General features: G+C 43.0%; 1 protein-coding gene across 7 annotated transcripts; it reads right to left on the bottom strand.

The window, feature by feature from the left end:
- Positions 1-1,172: 1,172 nt before the first annotated feature.
- mtmr1a (myotubularin related protein 1a) lies at positions 1,173-17,343 on the bottom strand. 7 transcript variants are annotated; one of them, XM_039609234.1, is made up of 21 exons: positions 17,213-17,343; positions 16,914-17,076; positions 15,238-15,343; positions 15,051-15,074; positions 13,928-13,951; positions 10,860-10,925; positions 9,083-9,170; positions 8,898-8,992; positions 8,709-8,816; positions 8,450-8,548; positions 8,082-8,165; positions 7,694-7,843; positions 6,734-6,922; positions 6,397-6,582; positions 6,097-6,255; positions 5,968-6,015; positions 4,101-4,193; positions 3,870-3,983; positions 3,754-3,797; positions 3,534-3,666; positions 1,900-2,061 (listed from the first exon to the last, which is right to left on the bottom strand). In XM_039609234.1, exons 2-21 carry the CDS (start codon positions 17,018-17,020, stop codon positions 1,900-1,902), a joined length of 2,079 nt encoding a protein of 692 aa, XP_039465168.1. In that variant the 5' UTR covers positions 17,021-17,076; positions 17,213-17,343. The 7 variants fall into 7 exon arrangements, with proteins under 7 accessions (XP_039465169.1, XP_039465168.1, XP_031596788.1 ...); XM_039609235.1 differs by having other exon boundaries at positions 1,173-2,061; positions 16,914-17,323; XM_031740928.2 differs by lacking the exon at positions 10,860-10,925 and having other exon boundaries at positions 16,914-17,323.
- Positions 17,344-17,655: the final 312 nt, after the last annotated feature.

The following is a 17,655-nucleotide window of genomic DNA, read 5'->3' as shown; positions in this document are numbered from 1 at the left end:
TTGATTCTGTTCATCTGGACGTAGCGTTTTGTGGGAGAAACGTTTCCCCAACTCTCTGTGAATGGTATTAAATATTAAATATTTGGGAGTTATAGTTGACAATAATTGAAAAACAGATTAGCTCAGTTGTACAGTGGGTTTTTTTTCAAACTGAGGCTTTTATCTAAGGTGAGTTAATTTTTATCTTTTAAAGTCTTTTAACGGGCAATCCAAGCTTTTATTGCATCCCAGCTGGACTATTGTAACTCCTTATATGTTGGAGTTAGTCGGACCTGCCTTGCAAGACTGCAGCTCGTCTTCTGACACGAACTAAAAGACGTGAACATATTTTCCCGATGCTCGCCTCTTCGCTGGCTCACCGTTCACTTCAGAATTAATTTTAAAATGTTATTGTTGACTTACAAAGCGCTGAACAGACAGGCTCCCGGGTATTTGTCTGACCTCTTGCAGCCTCATGCGCCCTCTAGATCTCTTGGATCAAAGGATCTTTTCCTTTTAGCTGCACCAAGGTCGAGGCTGGTTCACAGAGGCGGTTGAGGGTTTGGGGATGTAGCCCCTAAACTGTGGACTAATCTACCCCTACACATCAGACAGGCTCCTACTGTCAGTCTTTTCAAATCTCATCTAAAAACACGTTTGTATTCACTGGCTTTTCATACAGTATGAGAGTTATTTGATACTATTTTGTATTTCTGTGCGGCACTTTGGTCAGCGTTGCTGTTGTAATTAAATGTGCTATATAAATAAGAAAGATAACGATGTGCAAACTCAGGCAAAAGCAATCACTTATGATCAAATTAACAGCCGCTCGCTATCGTGCTTTGTTTCCTTTTTATTCTTAAGCTGCTGTGCGTAATGTTTCTGCAACATCAGTGTTTGTCAGGAGAGTGTGAAGCTACACAGGGTGGCAGACTCACTGCACACTATTACACATCTAAGGACTTCATAATGACACACATTGTGTACCATATAAGAATAAAATAAGAATAAAAATTCTTAATTGCCATGTTCTAACACTGAAGCAAAGTGCGATCTGCATGAATCTGCATATAGTCACACATAAGGGGCATGCATTGCAAACAGTTAGTGCAATTTTATACAGTAAAAAGAAAAAACCAGTGTTGACGGATGTGACCAGGGACGTGTTGTTTCACAGAGAGGCAACAGAAAAATAGAAGACAAAAATAGTTTATTTAAGACAAAACAGAAGTGGGTAGGTGTAAAAAAGGAAAAACACAGCAGTCTCTGAATGCAGACCCACGCTGGTCCCTGTAAGCAGAGAATAGATCTGGTTGCGCCATGAACTGCATGTTAGAGCTGGAAAATAAAACAGCTGTAGCTGTTATCTTCTTTAGACTTTAATCATTTTACAGTTTCCGTTCATGACTGTCTTCATTACCAGCTGGAGCGTGCTTTGCAGTGTATGTGACTCGTCAGAGTAGCAGAGCCTAAGACCAATAACACATCATACAAAAAAGACCCCGGCCTTTAACCACAAACAAACTCTGAATAAGAATAACGGCCATTTTTTAATTGTCATGCTTTGCATTCACACAGAATTAGTTTTAAGGTTGAATTGGTGCAACAAGAAAATAAACCCAAATCACTTCACATTAACTGAAGCATGTTTTCCAACATGCTTTGGTTGAACAGTAGAAAAAATCCATGATCTTGTGAAGTGCAATAAAAATAATATAAATATAGTTAACAGGACACTTCAGTTAGGTCTAGTTTAAAACATTTTCTAAGTGCTTTTTTAATTTTACAAATATCTCGAGGAGTTTATGTTATTTTATTTTTCTCAAATGGAAATGTTGAGAAAAATAACAGTCAATTAGTATTTTGGTGTAACTTTGTTAAAACACATAAAAGCTGTCACGTGTGGCCTTCTGCTCCATGTCAGACGGCCGTGGGCAGTGGGGTTCCTGCGGTGTGTGTCGGGGAGTGGTCCGAGGAGGACGACAGGGAGTGGGATGAAGCCTCTCTTTGCAGCTCCTCCACCCTCCTCTGGAGCTCTGCTCTCAGGATCAGCAGATCCTTCAGAGTCTGGTGCACTGGTACCTGAAACGCACAATCACAGTGTCAGGAGCTACAGTCTTTCTCCAGCAGTCCTCAGTAGACCCAGCTCGGCACAGCTGAGACTCTTACTGTAATCTCTGCCTGAGTGTCTGCTGTTTGTCAGTGAACTCCTACACCATCGCAGGATAAGCAGCCAGAACTGAATAGAAAAGAAGATTTTCTTCTCTGTATTTATATAAACTATGCTCTTTGATCTGGGATTGTTTGATAAAATATATCAGTTCACACGAGCAGATCAAAGCAGACTGTAGCATGGGCGAGTAACAGTTCTGCAAATATAGCGCTCTGACCTATAAACTTATTATTGTCCACACTGTGATTGTTTTACCTTCTTTTGTGGTCACTGTAGCTCAGGGCACAGAGCACTTCATGTACTAATCAGAAGGCTGCTGCATGCCAAGATACTAACCTCAAGGTTCCCGCTGATGCATCCACTGAGGTATAAATGTTAGATAGAAAGCACTTACAAAGGAAAAGTGCTTGTATGGATGGGTGAATGAGGTAAGTTATATAAAGTGCATTGAGTGCTACATAAGAGCCAGTCTTTAAATTTCTATCTCTAAATTCTGTAGTTAAGCTGTGATCTAGGAGCCATGTGGAGGCGTATTCATTCATTCTGTGTTTATAATCATAACGCTGAAATCTGATGTATGTAGAGTTTGTCAAAAAAACAACGTGGACTTTAGAGATAATTGGGAAACTTTCTGGAGGAAACCTCGTCCTGTTAGGAGAGATCCTACTGGAGCAGCTCTCATTTCTAGAAATCTGGGCAAAAGTATCAAATCCCCCAAAATGTGACTATCCAGAGTCTGGACCAGGAAGCCTCTCTGCAGCTTCTCTCCTCCCATTTATCCCCCCAGAACCCCAGCCCCTTAGAGACTGTGTCAGCTCCCAGACCACCAAAAAATAAAACCAACAATGAAAAATGCCAAAATCAGAAAAAAATGATTTAAACTCTCATCAGGTCCCGTGTCCCGGCGTGACCAGGTGACTGAGAGCAGCTGTGTGGCTCAGCTTCCCCTGACACCACCCCCTGAACCCACTGCTCCACCCGTCCCCTGCAGCTGAGCCACAAAAATAACATCCACAATGCACCAAAGAGTAAAACAGTGAAATATAGATGATTACACATTAGTTCTCTATCATATCGAGACTATCTCTTCACTCTCCAGAGATAGTTTCTCACTCAGAGAACCAAGGTTACAATGTAACCGTACGGTCTCTGGTGCTCGGTTCCTGTTAGTACTTGAATTAATAATTGATCAACCCGCAACCCTGACAAGGAGAAGCAGAAGCGAATGGATGGATGACTAAATCCATTATTAGAGCTTTCTTGTAGATCTTGTTTTTATTACCTGTTGTTTTACTGGTAACGCTACAGCTCAGCATTTGTTTGTGGTGAACATCACAGCCTCAACCAGACTCCTGCACTAGCTAGTGCGCATGCAGTGTACCTGTGGTCTCATGCGTGGGTTCCAGCGGGCATAGTAACTGGTCCAAAGCTCCAGGTGTCTGGGCGAAACCAACGGGTAGAGAACGTGGTTCTCATAGTCCACGTAGAAGGGGTTGGTGAAGTCCTCAGGCTGGCTGTTAGGCAACAGCATCAACCAGTCAAAACCTTTCAGTAATTTTATCCACTCACACTTAACTTTACCAGCGAGGTCGTTAACGTACCTGTTGATGTACGACCAAAGAGACACAGTCTTGGCTGGAACCTCCTGCACAAAACAAAGAAAGACTTTCAGCTGAAACGGCTTCTATGACCCTGTTACATCAGGACATGAACATACCTGGTTGGCCCGCTCCTGTTCACTGTTGTAGAGGAATGTACCAAACAGACAGCTGTAGAGATGGTCCAGCACGGTGATCAGGAAGAGCTCATTGAACTCAAAGGCTGCTGGGAACTGCGTTCAGAACCAGTCAGAGAAATGAGTCCCAGACTGAACCGATGTAAATACGTACACACAAAGACATACGAATGAACACGATATGTGCTGTTGCAGCTGGAGTTAAGGACCGACCTGTCGAGTCATCTGCCAGACGCAGTCGATAAACTGGATGAAGAGAGGCGAACGCTCTGAGTTAGCATGGTTCTCATCACCGTGGCCCACGCGCTTTAACACAGGATAAAGAGTAATAAGCATTTGTTCAGCCTGTCTGACGTCGTTTCACCTCTTGATATTTTTTACATCTGATATGTTTAATATGAAACCAGAATCCTGCATCATTTCTGAGCTTTTACACAGAAATCTACAAACAGTCAAACATGTGGATATTGTTCCTTTATTTTCATGAATGTTTACATTGTAGATTCTCACTGAAGGCATCAAAACTATGAATGAACACATGTGGAATTCTGTAGTAAACAAAAAAGTGTGAAATAACTCAAAACATGTTTCATATTTCAGATCCTTTGCTTTGATTCCTGCTTTGCTCACTCTTGGCCTTCTCTCCATGAGCTTCATGAGGTCGTCACCTCAAATGGTTTCCAACAGTCTTGAAGGAGTTCCCAGAGATGCTGAGCGCTTGTTGGTCCTTTGCCTTCACTCTGCGCTCCATCTCATCCCAAACCATCTCCATTGGGTTTGGGTCAGGTGACTGTGGAGGCCAGGCCATCTGGTCAGCACTCCATCACTCTCCTTCTTGGTCAAACAGCCCTCACACAGCCTGGAGGTGTGTTTGGGGTCATTGTGCTGTTGGAAAATAAATGATGGTCCAACTAAACACAAACTGGATGGGATGATGCTGCAGGATGCTGTGGCAGCCATGATGGTTCAGCGCACCTTCAATTTTGAACAAATCCCCAACAGCGTCACCAGCAAAGCAGGTGGCACCAAAGATCTCAGATGTGGACTCATCAGACCAAAGCACAGATGGTCTAATGTCCATCCTTGTGTTTCTTGGCCCAAACAAATCTCTTCTGCTTGTTGCTTTTCCTTAGTCGTGGTTTCTCAGCAGCTATGTGACCATAAAGGCCTGATTCACACAGTCTCCTCTGAACATGCAGAGATGCTATTGGAGCTCTGTGTGGCATCTATCTGCGCTCTGATCTGAGCTGCTGTTAACTTGTGATTTCTGAGGCTGGTGACTCGGATGAATGTGTCCTCAGCAGCAGAGGGGACTCTTGGTCCTCATGTGAGACAGTTTCATCGTAGTCTTGATGGTTTTTGTGTCTGCACTTGGACACATTCAAAGCACAACACAACTGATGGTCCCAACACCACTAAGAAGGCAAGAAACTCCACAGATGAGCCCTGACAGGCTCACCTGTGAGGGGAAACATGTCAGGTGACGACATCATGAAGCTCACTGAGAGAAGGCCGAGGGTTTGCAGCACTGTCAACAAAGCAAAGGGTGGAATCTAAAATATGAAACATATTTATATATCAATTTTTTCTTTGCTCTGCATTTGCCGTTCAATTACCTGCCCTATTTTTAAATTATTAATCATCATTATTATTAATTAATTTTGCAAATTATCTGACAGACTTCTAACTGTGGAGCTGGCGAGGTAAAGAATGCCTAATGTTGAGTCGTATCATTTGCTTTCTCATATACAACTAAAAGCTTCTTTTGGCTGCTTCCTTAATAACACAGCATGCATATTTGCAGATTTTTCTGACAGATCTTCCCTCAGGTATTTCTCCTCCTGGACTTGTACTTGGAATCTCTGCATGTGAAGCACATGCATCACTGCATTACAGCACCACTAACTTGTTTACATATGCAGCTACACTGGAGCATGTCAATGACGTGCAAAGGCCCGTGAATGTACTTTATTCCAGGTAACTGAAAATGACTGCATGTTGATGCCAGATTGTTATGTTGTTATGTAAAAAATAGGGATATAAAGTAAACCAACAAATATTATATGTAGCAGGCTCTTACAGCAGCAAACTTGTGTCCAAAACTAATCCACTCCTTCTCCACTAAAACCTGCAAACACAAGCATAAACACGTTTAGTACGTTACTACATGCAAAGATGAGGACTGGAGTGTGTACTTGGTTTGTGTAACCTGGAAGCCTCTCAGTGTGCGGTAGTAACTGTCCAGCATCAGCATGGCCAGAGAGGTAAGCTGGGCTGTCCTGTCCCAGCCGTCGCTGCAGTGAACCACCACCGAAGTCTTCCCAGACTCCAGCTTATCAGCTACCTTTGCTGCTCCTGCTAATAACAGCTAAACACAACAGGGCCGTGCGGTTAGGAGATGTTCTCTGCATGTAATCTGACACTTTTAGAAGTAAAAGATCTTGCAACAGCAATAAGGAAGCAGCTTGTTCCTTCTTTTATGTGGCTGGCGTGCGTTTGTGTAGTTTACCCGTATGTACTCCAGCCAGTGCGTCTGGTCGATAAAGGAGTGCCAGTGGGCTTCGTCTATGGTAGGATAAACGACATCCTTCATCTTCCTAAGAGACTCCCTCATCACATGAATGTTTGGAATTTCCAGGAAGTTTAGTTCTACATTGGAGTAGAAACTCTCACTTTCATACCCTCCATCCTTTCCCTGCATGTGATGGAGGCAGCAGAGGCCAGGGCGGAGGAGTCCAAAAGAAAAAGAGAGATTTCTGTGTTAGTGAGTGATGTAAGGGTGAGCAGTGATAAACCATGAGAAGCATGTCTCTGTAACAGTGTGGTTTAAACGTTCTGTGTTGCACCTTGTTGGTGATGGCCACGCTGCTCTGTCGGGCATCAAAGATGGTGAGCTTGTGGGACTGAGCGTTGGCGTCCATGATGATTTGGAGAAAGCGTTCGTCTTCTTTACAGCGACGGTCTGACGGCCCGACTAGCGGCTGGCTACAGCGTACAATGGTGGCCTGAGACTCTGGGTGGATCCAGGACAAGACCTGCATGCAGGAAGAGCAAGACCAGTTCAAGCGAGCCAAACACACCGAGCACAGCATGTGGACGGCGCTCGGGATGGAAAATAAAATTCATTTTTATGTGTTCCCATAAATACTAAAGTTCGAAAGCAAGATGTATGGCTAATTGACAAGTCATTAGCCAATGAACATGCAGTCTACTCTACCCTTCCCCCAGTCACCGCCAGTCAAGAAACATAACCTCCAGTGTGTCCTGGGTCTGCATCCTCCTAGCAGGAAATCTTACCTAGGAGGCATCCTTGTCAGACGCTTGAACCACTTTAACTGTCTCCTGTCATTGTGGAGGAGAACAGGCTCTGCTCCGAGTCACTCATGAATGACCTCCTATCAGTAAGGGCGAGACCAGCCACCCTTCAGAGGACACTTATTTGCCGCTCTGTGATCTAATATTTTCAGTTACTACCCAGTGTTTGTGACCATAGAAAGGGTAGGGACGTAGATCGACAGGTCAGTCGCCAGCTTTGCTTTTCACACTCAGTTTTCTCTTCACCACAGGTGAGCAAAGAAGAAATGAACAGTGCATCGTGGGAAGCTTGCAGCAGCCTAATGCAGCATAACTATAGGAAGGTTTAGGGTCAGCTAATCCAGCCCTAACTATATGTTTAATCTTAAAAGTAGAGACGGCGTCTGTCCCTCGAATCCAAACTGGGAGCCTGAAAACTGAAGGCTCTGCCTCCCATTCTACTTTGAGATAAAGAGCAAAGCCTCAGCCGGTGGATATGTGCTCAGACTGACCGGTATACGGTGCTTGGCTCTGAACACAGCCACTCGTTTGATGTCTTCATCTGTGATGTTGGTGGGGATGACCAGGATGGAAGGGTACGTGTCACATAGCTCATAGGTGCTGTTTATCTTACTGATGGTCCAGCTCTCATTAGGAAGCCCCTGACAAAAGACATGCAAGCAGAGGAAAGACACATTGGAAAAGTCTGGATGATACAGAATCTAATACACCCATAACTTGTTAGCACATAAAATGTTCAGGATGTGGGAACAAAAAGCTGGAAAAGTAAGTGCTATTAAAAAAGAACATTTTGCAACAAATGAGGTTAACTGGCAACATGTCAGTAACACGACTGCATATTAAACAGGCAGAGAGGAGTAACAGCACCCGTGGAGTTACCTGACGTCTGTATTCTGCTGCTGGGTCATACACCTTCCAGCCGTCCACAGGAAACTGCTCTTTGTACAGGAAGGCAAACAAGGGCTGCCAGAGGAAGTCACAGTTACAGTGTTAGTCATGTAGATGTAACAAACTGTAGTTTTTACTATAATCGCCCTCACTCGCGACCAGTTTGCCTTATGGGACTAACCAAAAGCCTTCTGCAGCTAACTGGCTAATTCCTCACTATGCCATCAACCTTTGTTCCTCTTTATCATGTATGTTGGTGTGTGTGTCTGCTCTCTGTCACAGCACTTTATGTTGTGAGGCAGATCTGAATGACATGTCAGTTAAAAGCAGTATATACAGGACAAGAGAATTAAACTGACCAGACTGTGTGACAGAGGAAAGGCATGTTTGGTCAGCACCTCCACCACGTCTGGCTGGCTTTCCTCCATCTTATATGCAAACCTGGGACTCCTCATGTCCTGAAGCATGAAAGCGGTCAATGAAGCAGACTCGGCAAAATAAGACATTTGCACATTTTCTGTTTGTTTTTTTATTGCTGTTAACTAAAAATGACTATAAGATGTTAAATAATGTGTTTTAACACATTTAATCAGGCATGTACATTTGTTAAAGCGGTACCTTGCAGACCAGCTCCAGTCCCTTGTTGTTCTCTCCTTGGTTGGGAACACTGATAGATTCAATCCTGCTGATGACTCCCAGGTTCACATCCAGAATGAAGGGAGAGTCCTGAATGTACACACACTAACATGAACACACTGGTACAGATGGAGAGTGTTACAGCACTTCTAAATACATAATCTAGCAGACCTTCTCCACACTGATGAAGTACAGCTTGTAGTCTGTGATGGTCAAAGTCCCGGTAACCAGACCGCTGAATGGACAAATGTACATCACATCCTTGACTGTAGGAAAAGCAAAGGAAAAGTGTTGATTACACGGGTGTATTTGTATGGCTGGACAATACAGATACAGACAACAGAGAATGAAGGTACCTGTAGTTTGGATGGTCTCTCCAGGGAGCAGAGGAACCTGGTTCTGGAACATTTTGACCTGTGCTCCATATCTCAGACCTGGGAGGGTCTGCAAAGATCACAGATCACTCAGTGGGACCACAACACACCTGTTTTATGTTAGCTGGTACTTGCAGACAATCATTATCAAGCCTGTAATGAAGAGGTATTTTGCTACTGCTGCAAAATAAACTGTATTCTGGTTTATTGGACACTGTTCGCTGGCAAAAGATCATCATACAATGTGTTTGAACAATAATTTCCTTTTGCTAAAGCATATAGTTAGGGCTGGATCAGGTGACCCTGAATCCTCCCTTAGTTATGCTGCAATAGGTGTAGGCTGCCGGGGGATTCCCATGATGCACTGGGTGTTTCTTCTTCAAGCTGTGTCCCAAAACCTGGGCCGCATCCTTCAGAGGCCACATTTGTAGACAAATTACATCACAGTCAGGCGACGAAGGCTGGTCCAAATGCGTCCTTCATTTCCCTGAATTTGAAGGATGGGTCGGGTGTGTCCTTCGTGGCCCACCATATCCCAGAATTCATAGTGTGGCCCAGCCAATTCCAGTTTCCAACAATGGCGGCAGCTACTTAGTTTTAATATTACTCTTATTAATCTTTCTGGGTCACAAAATAAACTTTTAACATATTTTCAGGCGAGAATGTAGCTGTGTAAACTTCAAATATCTGCTCGGTTTATCAAGACATCACATATTTGTAAAAGTGCTCCAACATTTTCGGAGACGTCTGTTACCCACCAGCTCAATAGCTAGCCGGGGTTCAAGCCTCACTAGAGCCGGCGATAACAGCGAACTCCCGGCACATTGTTTTCAGACCTCCCGCGGTCTTTGGCTACTCAGGTTAAACATGATATACAAGTCACTTAGAAAACTTAAAAATGTTATTGTTTGGCTTTTTTCAGTGTTTTATTTGTTCCTGAGTAAATCGGTTTGGCTGAGATTAAAGTTATAGTTTTCACACAGCTGAATAAACGTCAAACAGAAAACTGATTAAACATAAGTGTGAGACGGTCGAGAGTTTATTCCAGTGTCCTGTTATATTTTAGATAGCGAGGAGAAGGCAGCTGAGTTTATTAAACTCTACAGAGACAGTGGTGATGCAAAACTGAAGGCTAGACCGTCCCATTTCATAGCCTCGCACTTTGCGGCCTTCTCGGTCTTCTCGGTCTTCTCGGTCTTCGAAGGACCCGGCCCACGTAGACCGCGAAGGCCGGATCCTCAGGAGGATGCAGCCTAGAGTTTGGGACACAGCTTATGTGTTAATAGGCCTCTCTGCACTGAATCACACTCATTAACCTCTGTCTCTCTTCCACAGCATGTCTTTATCCTGTCTTCCTTCTCTCACCCCAACCAATCACAGCAGATGGCCCCGCCCCTCCCTGAGCCTGGTTCTGCTGAAGGTTTCTTCCTGTTAAAGGGAGTTTTTCCTTCCCACTGTCGCCAAAGTGCTTGTTCATAGGAGGTCATAGTTTGTGCAATAATACTGGTTTTAATGTTTTGTCTGGTTTTTCAGGACCTGGCTACCACACACATTCTACATTTCCAAGAATACAAATCAGTAAGGTCTTTTATAAGACCCTCCCTGACTGTTGTACATATCATTTTTCCCTTTGCCAGGATAGCACAGCAGCTCTGAGGGAAACAAGAGTGAAAGGAAAGAAAATAAGCAGTTGGATGAAGTAGGCAGACCAACAGAGCGAGGAGCAAGAAAACTGATGAAAAGTAAGAGACAGACTTGCCAAAGCACTGGGAGGATGCTCAGAGTCAATGTCTCCATGGTAACAAAGCCCTTCATCCTGTGAATCCTGCTGCAGGGAAAAGCCAGCATGAAGACAGTGAGACAAAGAGACAGAGAGAGATTATATAGTAAAAGGACATGCTTATATACTGATAGATGTAGTTGTTATTGTGCTGTTAGATGTGAGGACACAAGTGTTGTACTGCCCTTTGAGAGGGCAGTACAACACAACGTGTAGCTCGTGTGAAATAGATGATTTACAGCTGAGGACAGATTTATTGGGTCCTCTATGAAAAATGTTTAAAGTTTGTAAAGTTTCCCAAGTGTTGTTAAACAGCAGGGAGTTTTTAACAGAGGTTTATATGTTGGATGTCTACACTATGTCGCTTTTCACATGAAACGAAATGATTTCACAAAACCTTCCAGAGTCCAAAATATTAGCTCCCCTGATGCTAATGTGGACTCGTTCTTTAGTGCTTTTCTAGTCTACGTGAGTACTCAAAGCATCCCTTGTTCACCCAATCATTCTCCAATTGTCCCCTTTGTCAGGAGGACTACTTTCAACATCTGGTGGTTGTGTTGCTCTACTGTATACTATAAGAGTGTTATCAGGGATTAATAAGAGAAAAACACTAAAATTTGACAGTTTTTACTGAATGAGGCACTCAGAATGTACATGAATAAAAGATTTAGAATAGCCAGTCTGAAGTATGAACTGTAAAACGCTAAATAACAACAAGTATGTGACCTTTGACCCTGTGGTGTTTTTGGGGGCATCTTTTTTTCTAAATAATTCCAGGCGTTTTGGGCCCTGGTAGCGCTCCAAGAAGCACTTCCTCTCAAGCTTGAACCCCAGGCCTACACTGCACTGCTGACACTGTGCTCACTTTTATACAACATTTTCCTGAGTGGATAATAAACCCACTCTGTGTGTTCTACAAGCCTCAAATTCCTGCTTTTCCAGGTGTTTAAAGAGGGCGGGCAGTGTATGTTTGCTGATGGGTGATAAGTCCTATATGGAATAAAAAAAATGACATAAAACGCTAAAAATACCGCAAAAATAAAATAATTTTAAAAAACATGACAAAAGCAGCTCAGCTGGAAAAGGGTAGAGAGCCCACTCCGGGTCAGGGATGAGTTCCTGACCCGGAACAATAACTCCTATACTGAAAAAGAATGGTTCACACAATCTAAATAACTTCAGACAATTTCAAATCTGCCTTTTTCAGCCAAAATTCTAGAAGAGATAGTGGCTGCACAGGTTCATAGACATCTCACTGGAAATAACTTACGAAAAGTTTCAGTCTGGCATAGTACAGAAACAGCTCTAGTAAAAATCACCAATGATCTTCAGCTTGCAGCTGACTCTGGACTCATCTCCATTCTTCTTGACCTTACAGCAGCTTTTCACACTATCTCCCACCACGTCCTTCTTCATAGATTAGCATCTGTTGGCATCAATGGTACAGTACTCGCCTGATTTACCACTTATCTCTCTGGCTGCTCACAGTTTGTTCAGTTACTCACTCACAGATCACGATCTACTCCAGTTAATTCCGGTGTACCCCAAGGCTCTGTCCTGGGTCCTTTACTTTTTATCATTTATCTCCTACCCCTAGGTAATATTTTCAGGAAGCATAACATCCAATTTCACTGCTACGCAGATGACACACAGCTCTGCTATCCTCCAAACCCACGGCTCACTCCACACAGTACCGCCATACTCGTCAATGCTCTTGTCACATCTTGTTTAGATTACTGTAATTCTCTTCTCTATGGTCTACCTCGTAAATCTCTCTCAGTTAGTTCAAAATACAGCTGCTCGTATTATTTCCAGAACTAGATCCACTGAACATATAACAGCTGTTCTTAAACAGCTCCATTGGCTTCCAGTTCATCTCCGTGTCAATTTCAACATCCTGCTTCTTACTTTCAAAGAGCTTCATGACCTCGCTCCTCCATATTTATCTGATCTTCTCCACACATACTCACCCCCCCTCGTACGCTCCGCTCTTCTTCAGCTTCCCTTCTGTCTGTTCCACCTGCTCGCCTGACTACCATGGGACTCACAGCCTTTAGTTGTTCTGCTCCGAGACTTTGGATGCACTTCCACCAGATCTCCAGACCACAAACTCTCTCACCACTTTTAAATCACGTCTCAAACCCATCTATTCAGCATTGCATAGACCTGATCTGTCTTAGTCCATTTTTTTCCTTGCTCAGCTTTCATACTTGTTTTTATACTTTTATGCTTGTTTTTTTTTCTTATTCACCTTATGTCTAAATGTCATTTTGACATGTTTTTATATTGTATTGTTGCTATTGTTCTTGTGCTATTGTAAGGTGACCTTGAGGCTCTTAAAGGCGCCTATAAATAAAATGTATTATTATTATTATTATAACAATCCAGACCTAGGTTTGCTCAGGAGCTTCACAGATCCAGTCATGATTCCTTCCACCCATTGGCATGATTCCCAGTTCCAGAAACAGTGAATTATTCCCACAGCTTGATGCTCCCACCACCGCGATGGCCTTCACATGCAAACACTGTTTGGTAACTTTAATGTCTCCAATGGGAAATTGATTTGCAGCGAGTCCACTCAAAAAAAAAAAAAAAAAAAAAATCCCCACTTTAATTTGATTTTCTTGTTGAGGCACTACAGTTTGTCTGGTTGGTTTTTGCTCTATTATAATGGAGTCAGTTTCATACTTAATTAAGAAAGAAAAAAGAAAGCTGAAGAAAGGCACAGAGGGATAAAACAGGAAGGAGGAAGTACACTGAGCAGGGAGGAGTAGCAGCTCTGGTCCGTCTGCAGCAGGAGGCTGATTTGGTTACAACTGTCACACAGTAGCAAACTGCTCAAATTTGCATCACATACAATATTTATTCAGCGCACGTCCTAACACCGTTACAGTTATTCGTCTAATTTGAACACTTGCTGTATCACAATGCTGCTGCTGAAGAATCACAGTCAAGAGGCAGCTGTTGTTTTATCCCACGCTACAAAACTCCTGTGTGTGTGCAGTGCGCTTGTGTTGTAAATGTGTTGAAAGGACAACAACTCTTACCCTGCGATTCAGCCTCTTGGACACCTGGAGGTTAAACACACCACATGGACATGAAATGGAAAGCACTAAGGTGACACTCTGGTTTCAACCCAAAGGTTATCTTTAATGTGTGGCACATCAGTCTGTGTTTATAACAGAAGGATGCAAATAGACAAGCGCACAAAAGCAACCTCCAAACAATGAGGTTCAAATTCAAGCAAAGACAACAAGTGACAAACAGCCGATACAAGTTTAGACAAGCTGCAGGAAAGCTGCGCTTCTAACTTTGTTCTAATGAAGTGAGCCTTAAATCAGAGGTGGAGGGTTTGATCTGACACAGTGGAGGTGAATTCATTACACACATTTCATTAGATGTGCACAGAGGGGTGTCTTTTTAAATTCAGCAGCTATTTGTCATCTCACAGACAGTGTACATACCACAGTGGTGACAGTGAAGTCTGTGCTACTCTGGTAACATTTATCAAAACTGTGATAAGTTGCTGGAAATGTAACTTATCAAAGAAATAACACAACTAAGACTGTTCAGCTCAGTTTTCAGCAGCTTTAAGCACAGAGTTTGGTTCCAATCTGGATTTTGGGATGGAAAACTCCAGTTCTTTGAATATTTGTCAGCCTTATTGCTCAGGTGGAACGTAATAGCTGTAGAAGATGTAGTAAGGTGTTGGGTGCCACTTTTACAATTGCTTTATCATATTTTATTGTCAGCGTTTGCAAAGATCTAATGTTAAACAACCGGGGGCCACAGTTTGGTCTCTCTCTACAGGTCTAGTGTAATATATTACACTTGCAAACAATACAGCTAAACCCTGCTGTGGGTTGTCTAAACTACCAGAGATCTATATGAGCAGCATTGTTTAGTTAACAAAGCACATTGCATATAATGTGCAATACATAGAACATTACACCTCTAAAAGACAAAAACCAATATGAATGAGCCAATATGCGCCTCGCTACAGAGAGGTGGTTGCAGAGAGCAGGCCGCTGACAGACAGAAGCAGTCGATAACTTGCTCAGTAGCTTCTCTAAACAATGACGACAGACTTAATCATTCATACTGACTTAACAGACAAAACTAGGCGCCCACACTCAAAGCAGCTCACAAGGAGAAGTCTCCGAGACTTACCATGAACTCTGGTCTTCTCCCAGCCTATTAGTTACAAAATACACACTGATGAGAATCACTGCCAGCAGTGTGTCTGTGTGTGTGTGTGTTTGTGTTTGTTGTGTGTGTGTGTGTGTGTGTGTGTGTGTGTGTGTGTGTGTGTGTGCTGTGTGTGTGTGTGTGTGTGTGTGTGCTGTGTGTTGTCTACCTTGATGTCCCTGCTCCCAATGTCTGGTTGGACTGATCCTGAGATCTGACTGGAGATTGTGGCTGCTATTAGCTGTTTACACCATTCTACGTGAGAACCTGTTGGACTGAACACAGAGTGAAACAATGAACTGAAGCTGAACTCCAGATTTCAGGCTGACACTAATACTCAGAATGACAGTTTGGCTGATATTGTTCTTTATTTTACTTTTGCTCAGTTTTCTCCCTTTTGTTGCACAGAAACAAATAAACAAATACATTATTTTAAATAAATAAATTGTGTTAGAAAGTTCTTTGAGTTCTTTATCACACCACTTTTAACATCATCACTGTAAAATGAATGTGTTGAACAGATAAACATCATCTGACAGCAACAACGATGTTCTGCTGACTACATGTTACATATGAGAACGTTCCACCCTGTGTAGTAATTAACAACAATATTATTAACTAATATTTTTCTAATATTTTTTCAACTGCAAATGATGTCCTCAAAGTCAAAGTTTGTCAAGGTCTGTTTTATTTAATAAAATAGAGTTACTTCACTTCAGTTGTTTGTTTTTACAGCAAATGAGATTGTTAAGAAAACCAACACTGCCACTAAAAGCTGCCACAAATGTTGATGGACTGAGTCTGCAATCAGACTGGTACCAGTCTGCAACTATACTGGGTAAAGCTGCCAGTTATATGCAATCTGTCTCTGATATAAACTGCATTTCTCTGCGAGTGATTTCAGTCAGTCGAAGTCAGACTTTTTTGTAGTATTCACAGAGTATTTTCATTTATTTAATAAAATGTTGTTTTTTGGATGCAATATCTCCATGCAAAATTTGATGATACTATGCTGTATTGATTTTTCTCCCAATCCTAAGCCAGACAGTACAACGTCCTGTCTTTGGGCTTTGACAGCGGTTGTCTGAGTGGTGGAGACAGACGGTCCCGTCTCCTGGACAGTCCTGAATATTAAGCCAAGAACAATATATCAGGAAAAGCAGCTCATATGAAGCTTGTCAGTGATAGCAGATAAACCAGTGTCTCTGACAGACTCAGTCTGGATTGGAGCAGCTTTGTGGTGTGAATGTCATGGAATGTTAAGGGGGAGGAGTTACGACTGTGTGACGCTTCCTCCAGTTTTAGTACAATGGGGGGGCGATGATAACCATAAATAATACATAAAGAATATGGCTCCTACCCAGCGCAACACAACTCCACGTTTCAGTGTCGGTATTGTTTTAACAGGAGCAACATTGTAACATTTTTATCAAACTACAAAAACATCATGTCATATCTCCCTCAGGTGGCGGCTTCCTCTGAGCGGCAGATACGGATGTTTAACTCGGTGTCTGCAGGCTGCGTGGCCATTCCTGTGCATTTCCTATATGCTGTGTTAATCACGTGATCCTATTATTTTTTGTCAGCTAGTGTATCGCTACTGTGTTGTATGTTGTCATTCCAAATCTGAAATGAACTGGTAACACACTACATCATTCCATGATGAGTGTTTTGTCACGTTGGAAAGTTTGTCCCAAGCACTGGTCTGTGGATCGATGCCGAGATGAAGGTGTGAAGAAATACTACTAATATTTCATGTTACTGGTGTACAGTGGGAAAGCGAGACAACCATAAGTAACAAGCTGGGCATCGGCGTCACGTTTTCTCGTTAGCGAGCCTGCTTACCTGTCCAGGGTATCACCGGCTGCCGCGCCGCAAGTCGGCGAGCCCCACGGCTTTCTGTTCGCCCCTGCACCGTCCCCAGCGCCGGCACCTCCGGCCTGTTTCTCCATCTGTCACACAACTGCTTCGTTTCTGGGTCACCGGGGGCGGAGATGGATGGTTTCCTCTGATACAGACAAGGGATGCGGATGAAATTAAAGCTCGGTGTAATCCCAGTGTCCGCTCCCAGCGGGCTGTAATGGTTCTTTAAAGACTCCGAACTGTGTAAAGAAACTAATCAGAGGCTCGAGAGCGGATCTCACATGCAGTGGTTTCTTCTGGTTTGGTTGTTTGCACTTCCTCTTAGTCGCATCTATAGCCGCAGCATTGTTGTTCGCAGTGACGTCGCCACAGCTTCTACCAGTGCTAAGGATGCTGTAGCACGGTCCTGACCGATAGGCGTCGCCATTTAGACCAAACTGCCACATCAGCGGAGGAAGAAGAAGTCAACACGGAAAGAAGAAAAATGCCACGAAAGGGTGTAGTTATCAAACATGTTCATCAAATAATAACAGAATACAAAAAACACACGAATAAACAAATAACCAAATATTTTATCTTAAATGAACCTGTCTGAATTTACCAGGACTTACTCCACATACTGCTGGCAGAAACGCGGGTAACTGCTTAATAAAGATATTACAACAAGATTCTAACACAGGTATTACATTCTTCAAGGCCAACTGATAATAAACATAGGATAGAG

This window comes from Oreochromis aureus, linkage group 3, assembly GCF_013358895.1.
Source record: "Oreochromis aureus strain Israel breed Guangdong linkage group 3, ZZ_aureus, whole genome shotgun sequence".
In the NCBI taxonomy this organism is placed as follows: Eukaryota; Metazoa; Chordata; class Actinopteri; order Cichliformes; family Cichlidae; genus Oreochromis; species Oreochromis aureus.
The sequence above is the reverse complement of the archived record's forward strand: the minus strand, read 5'-3'. Positions and strand labels throughout refer to the sequence as shown.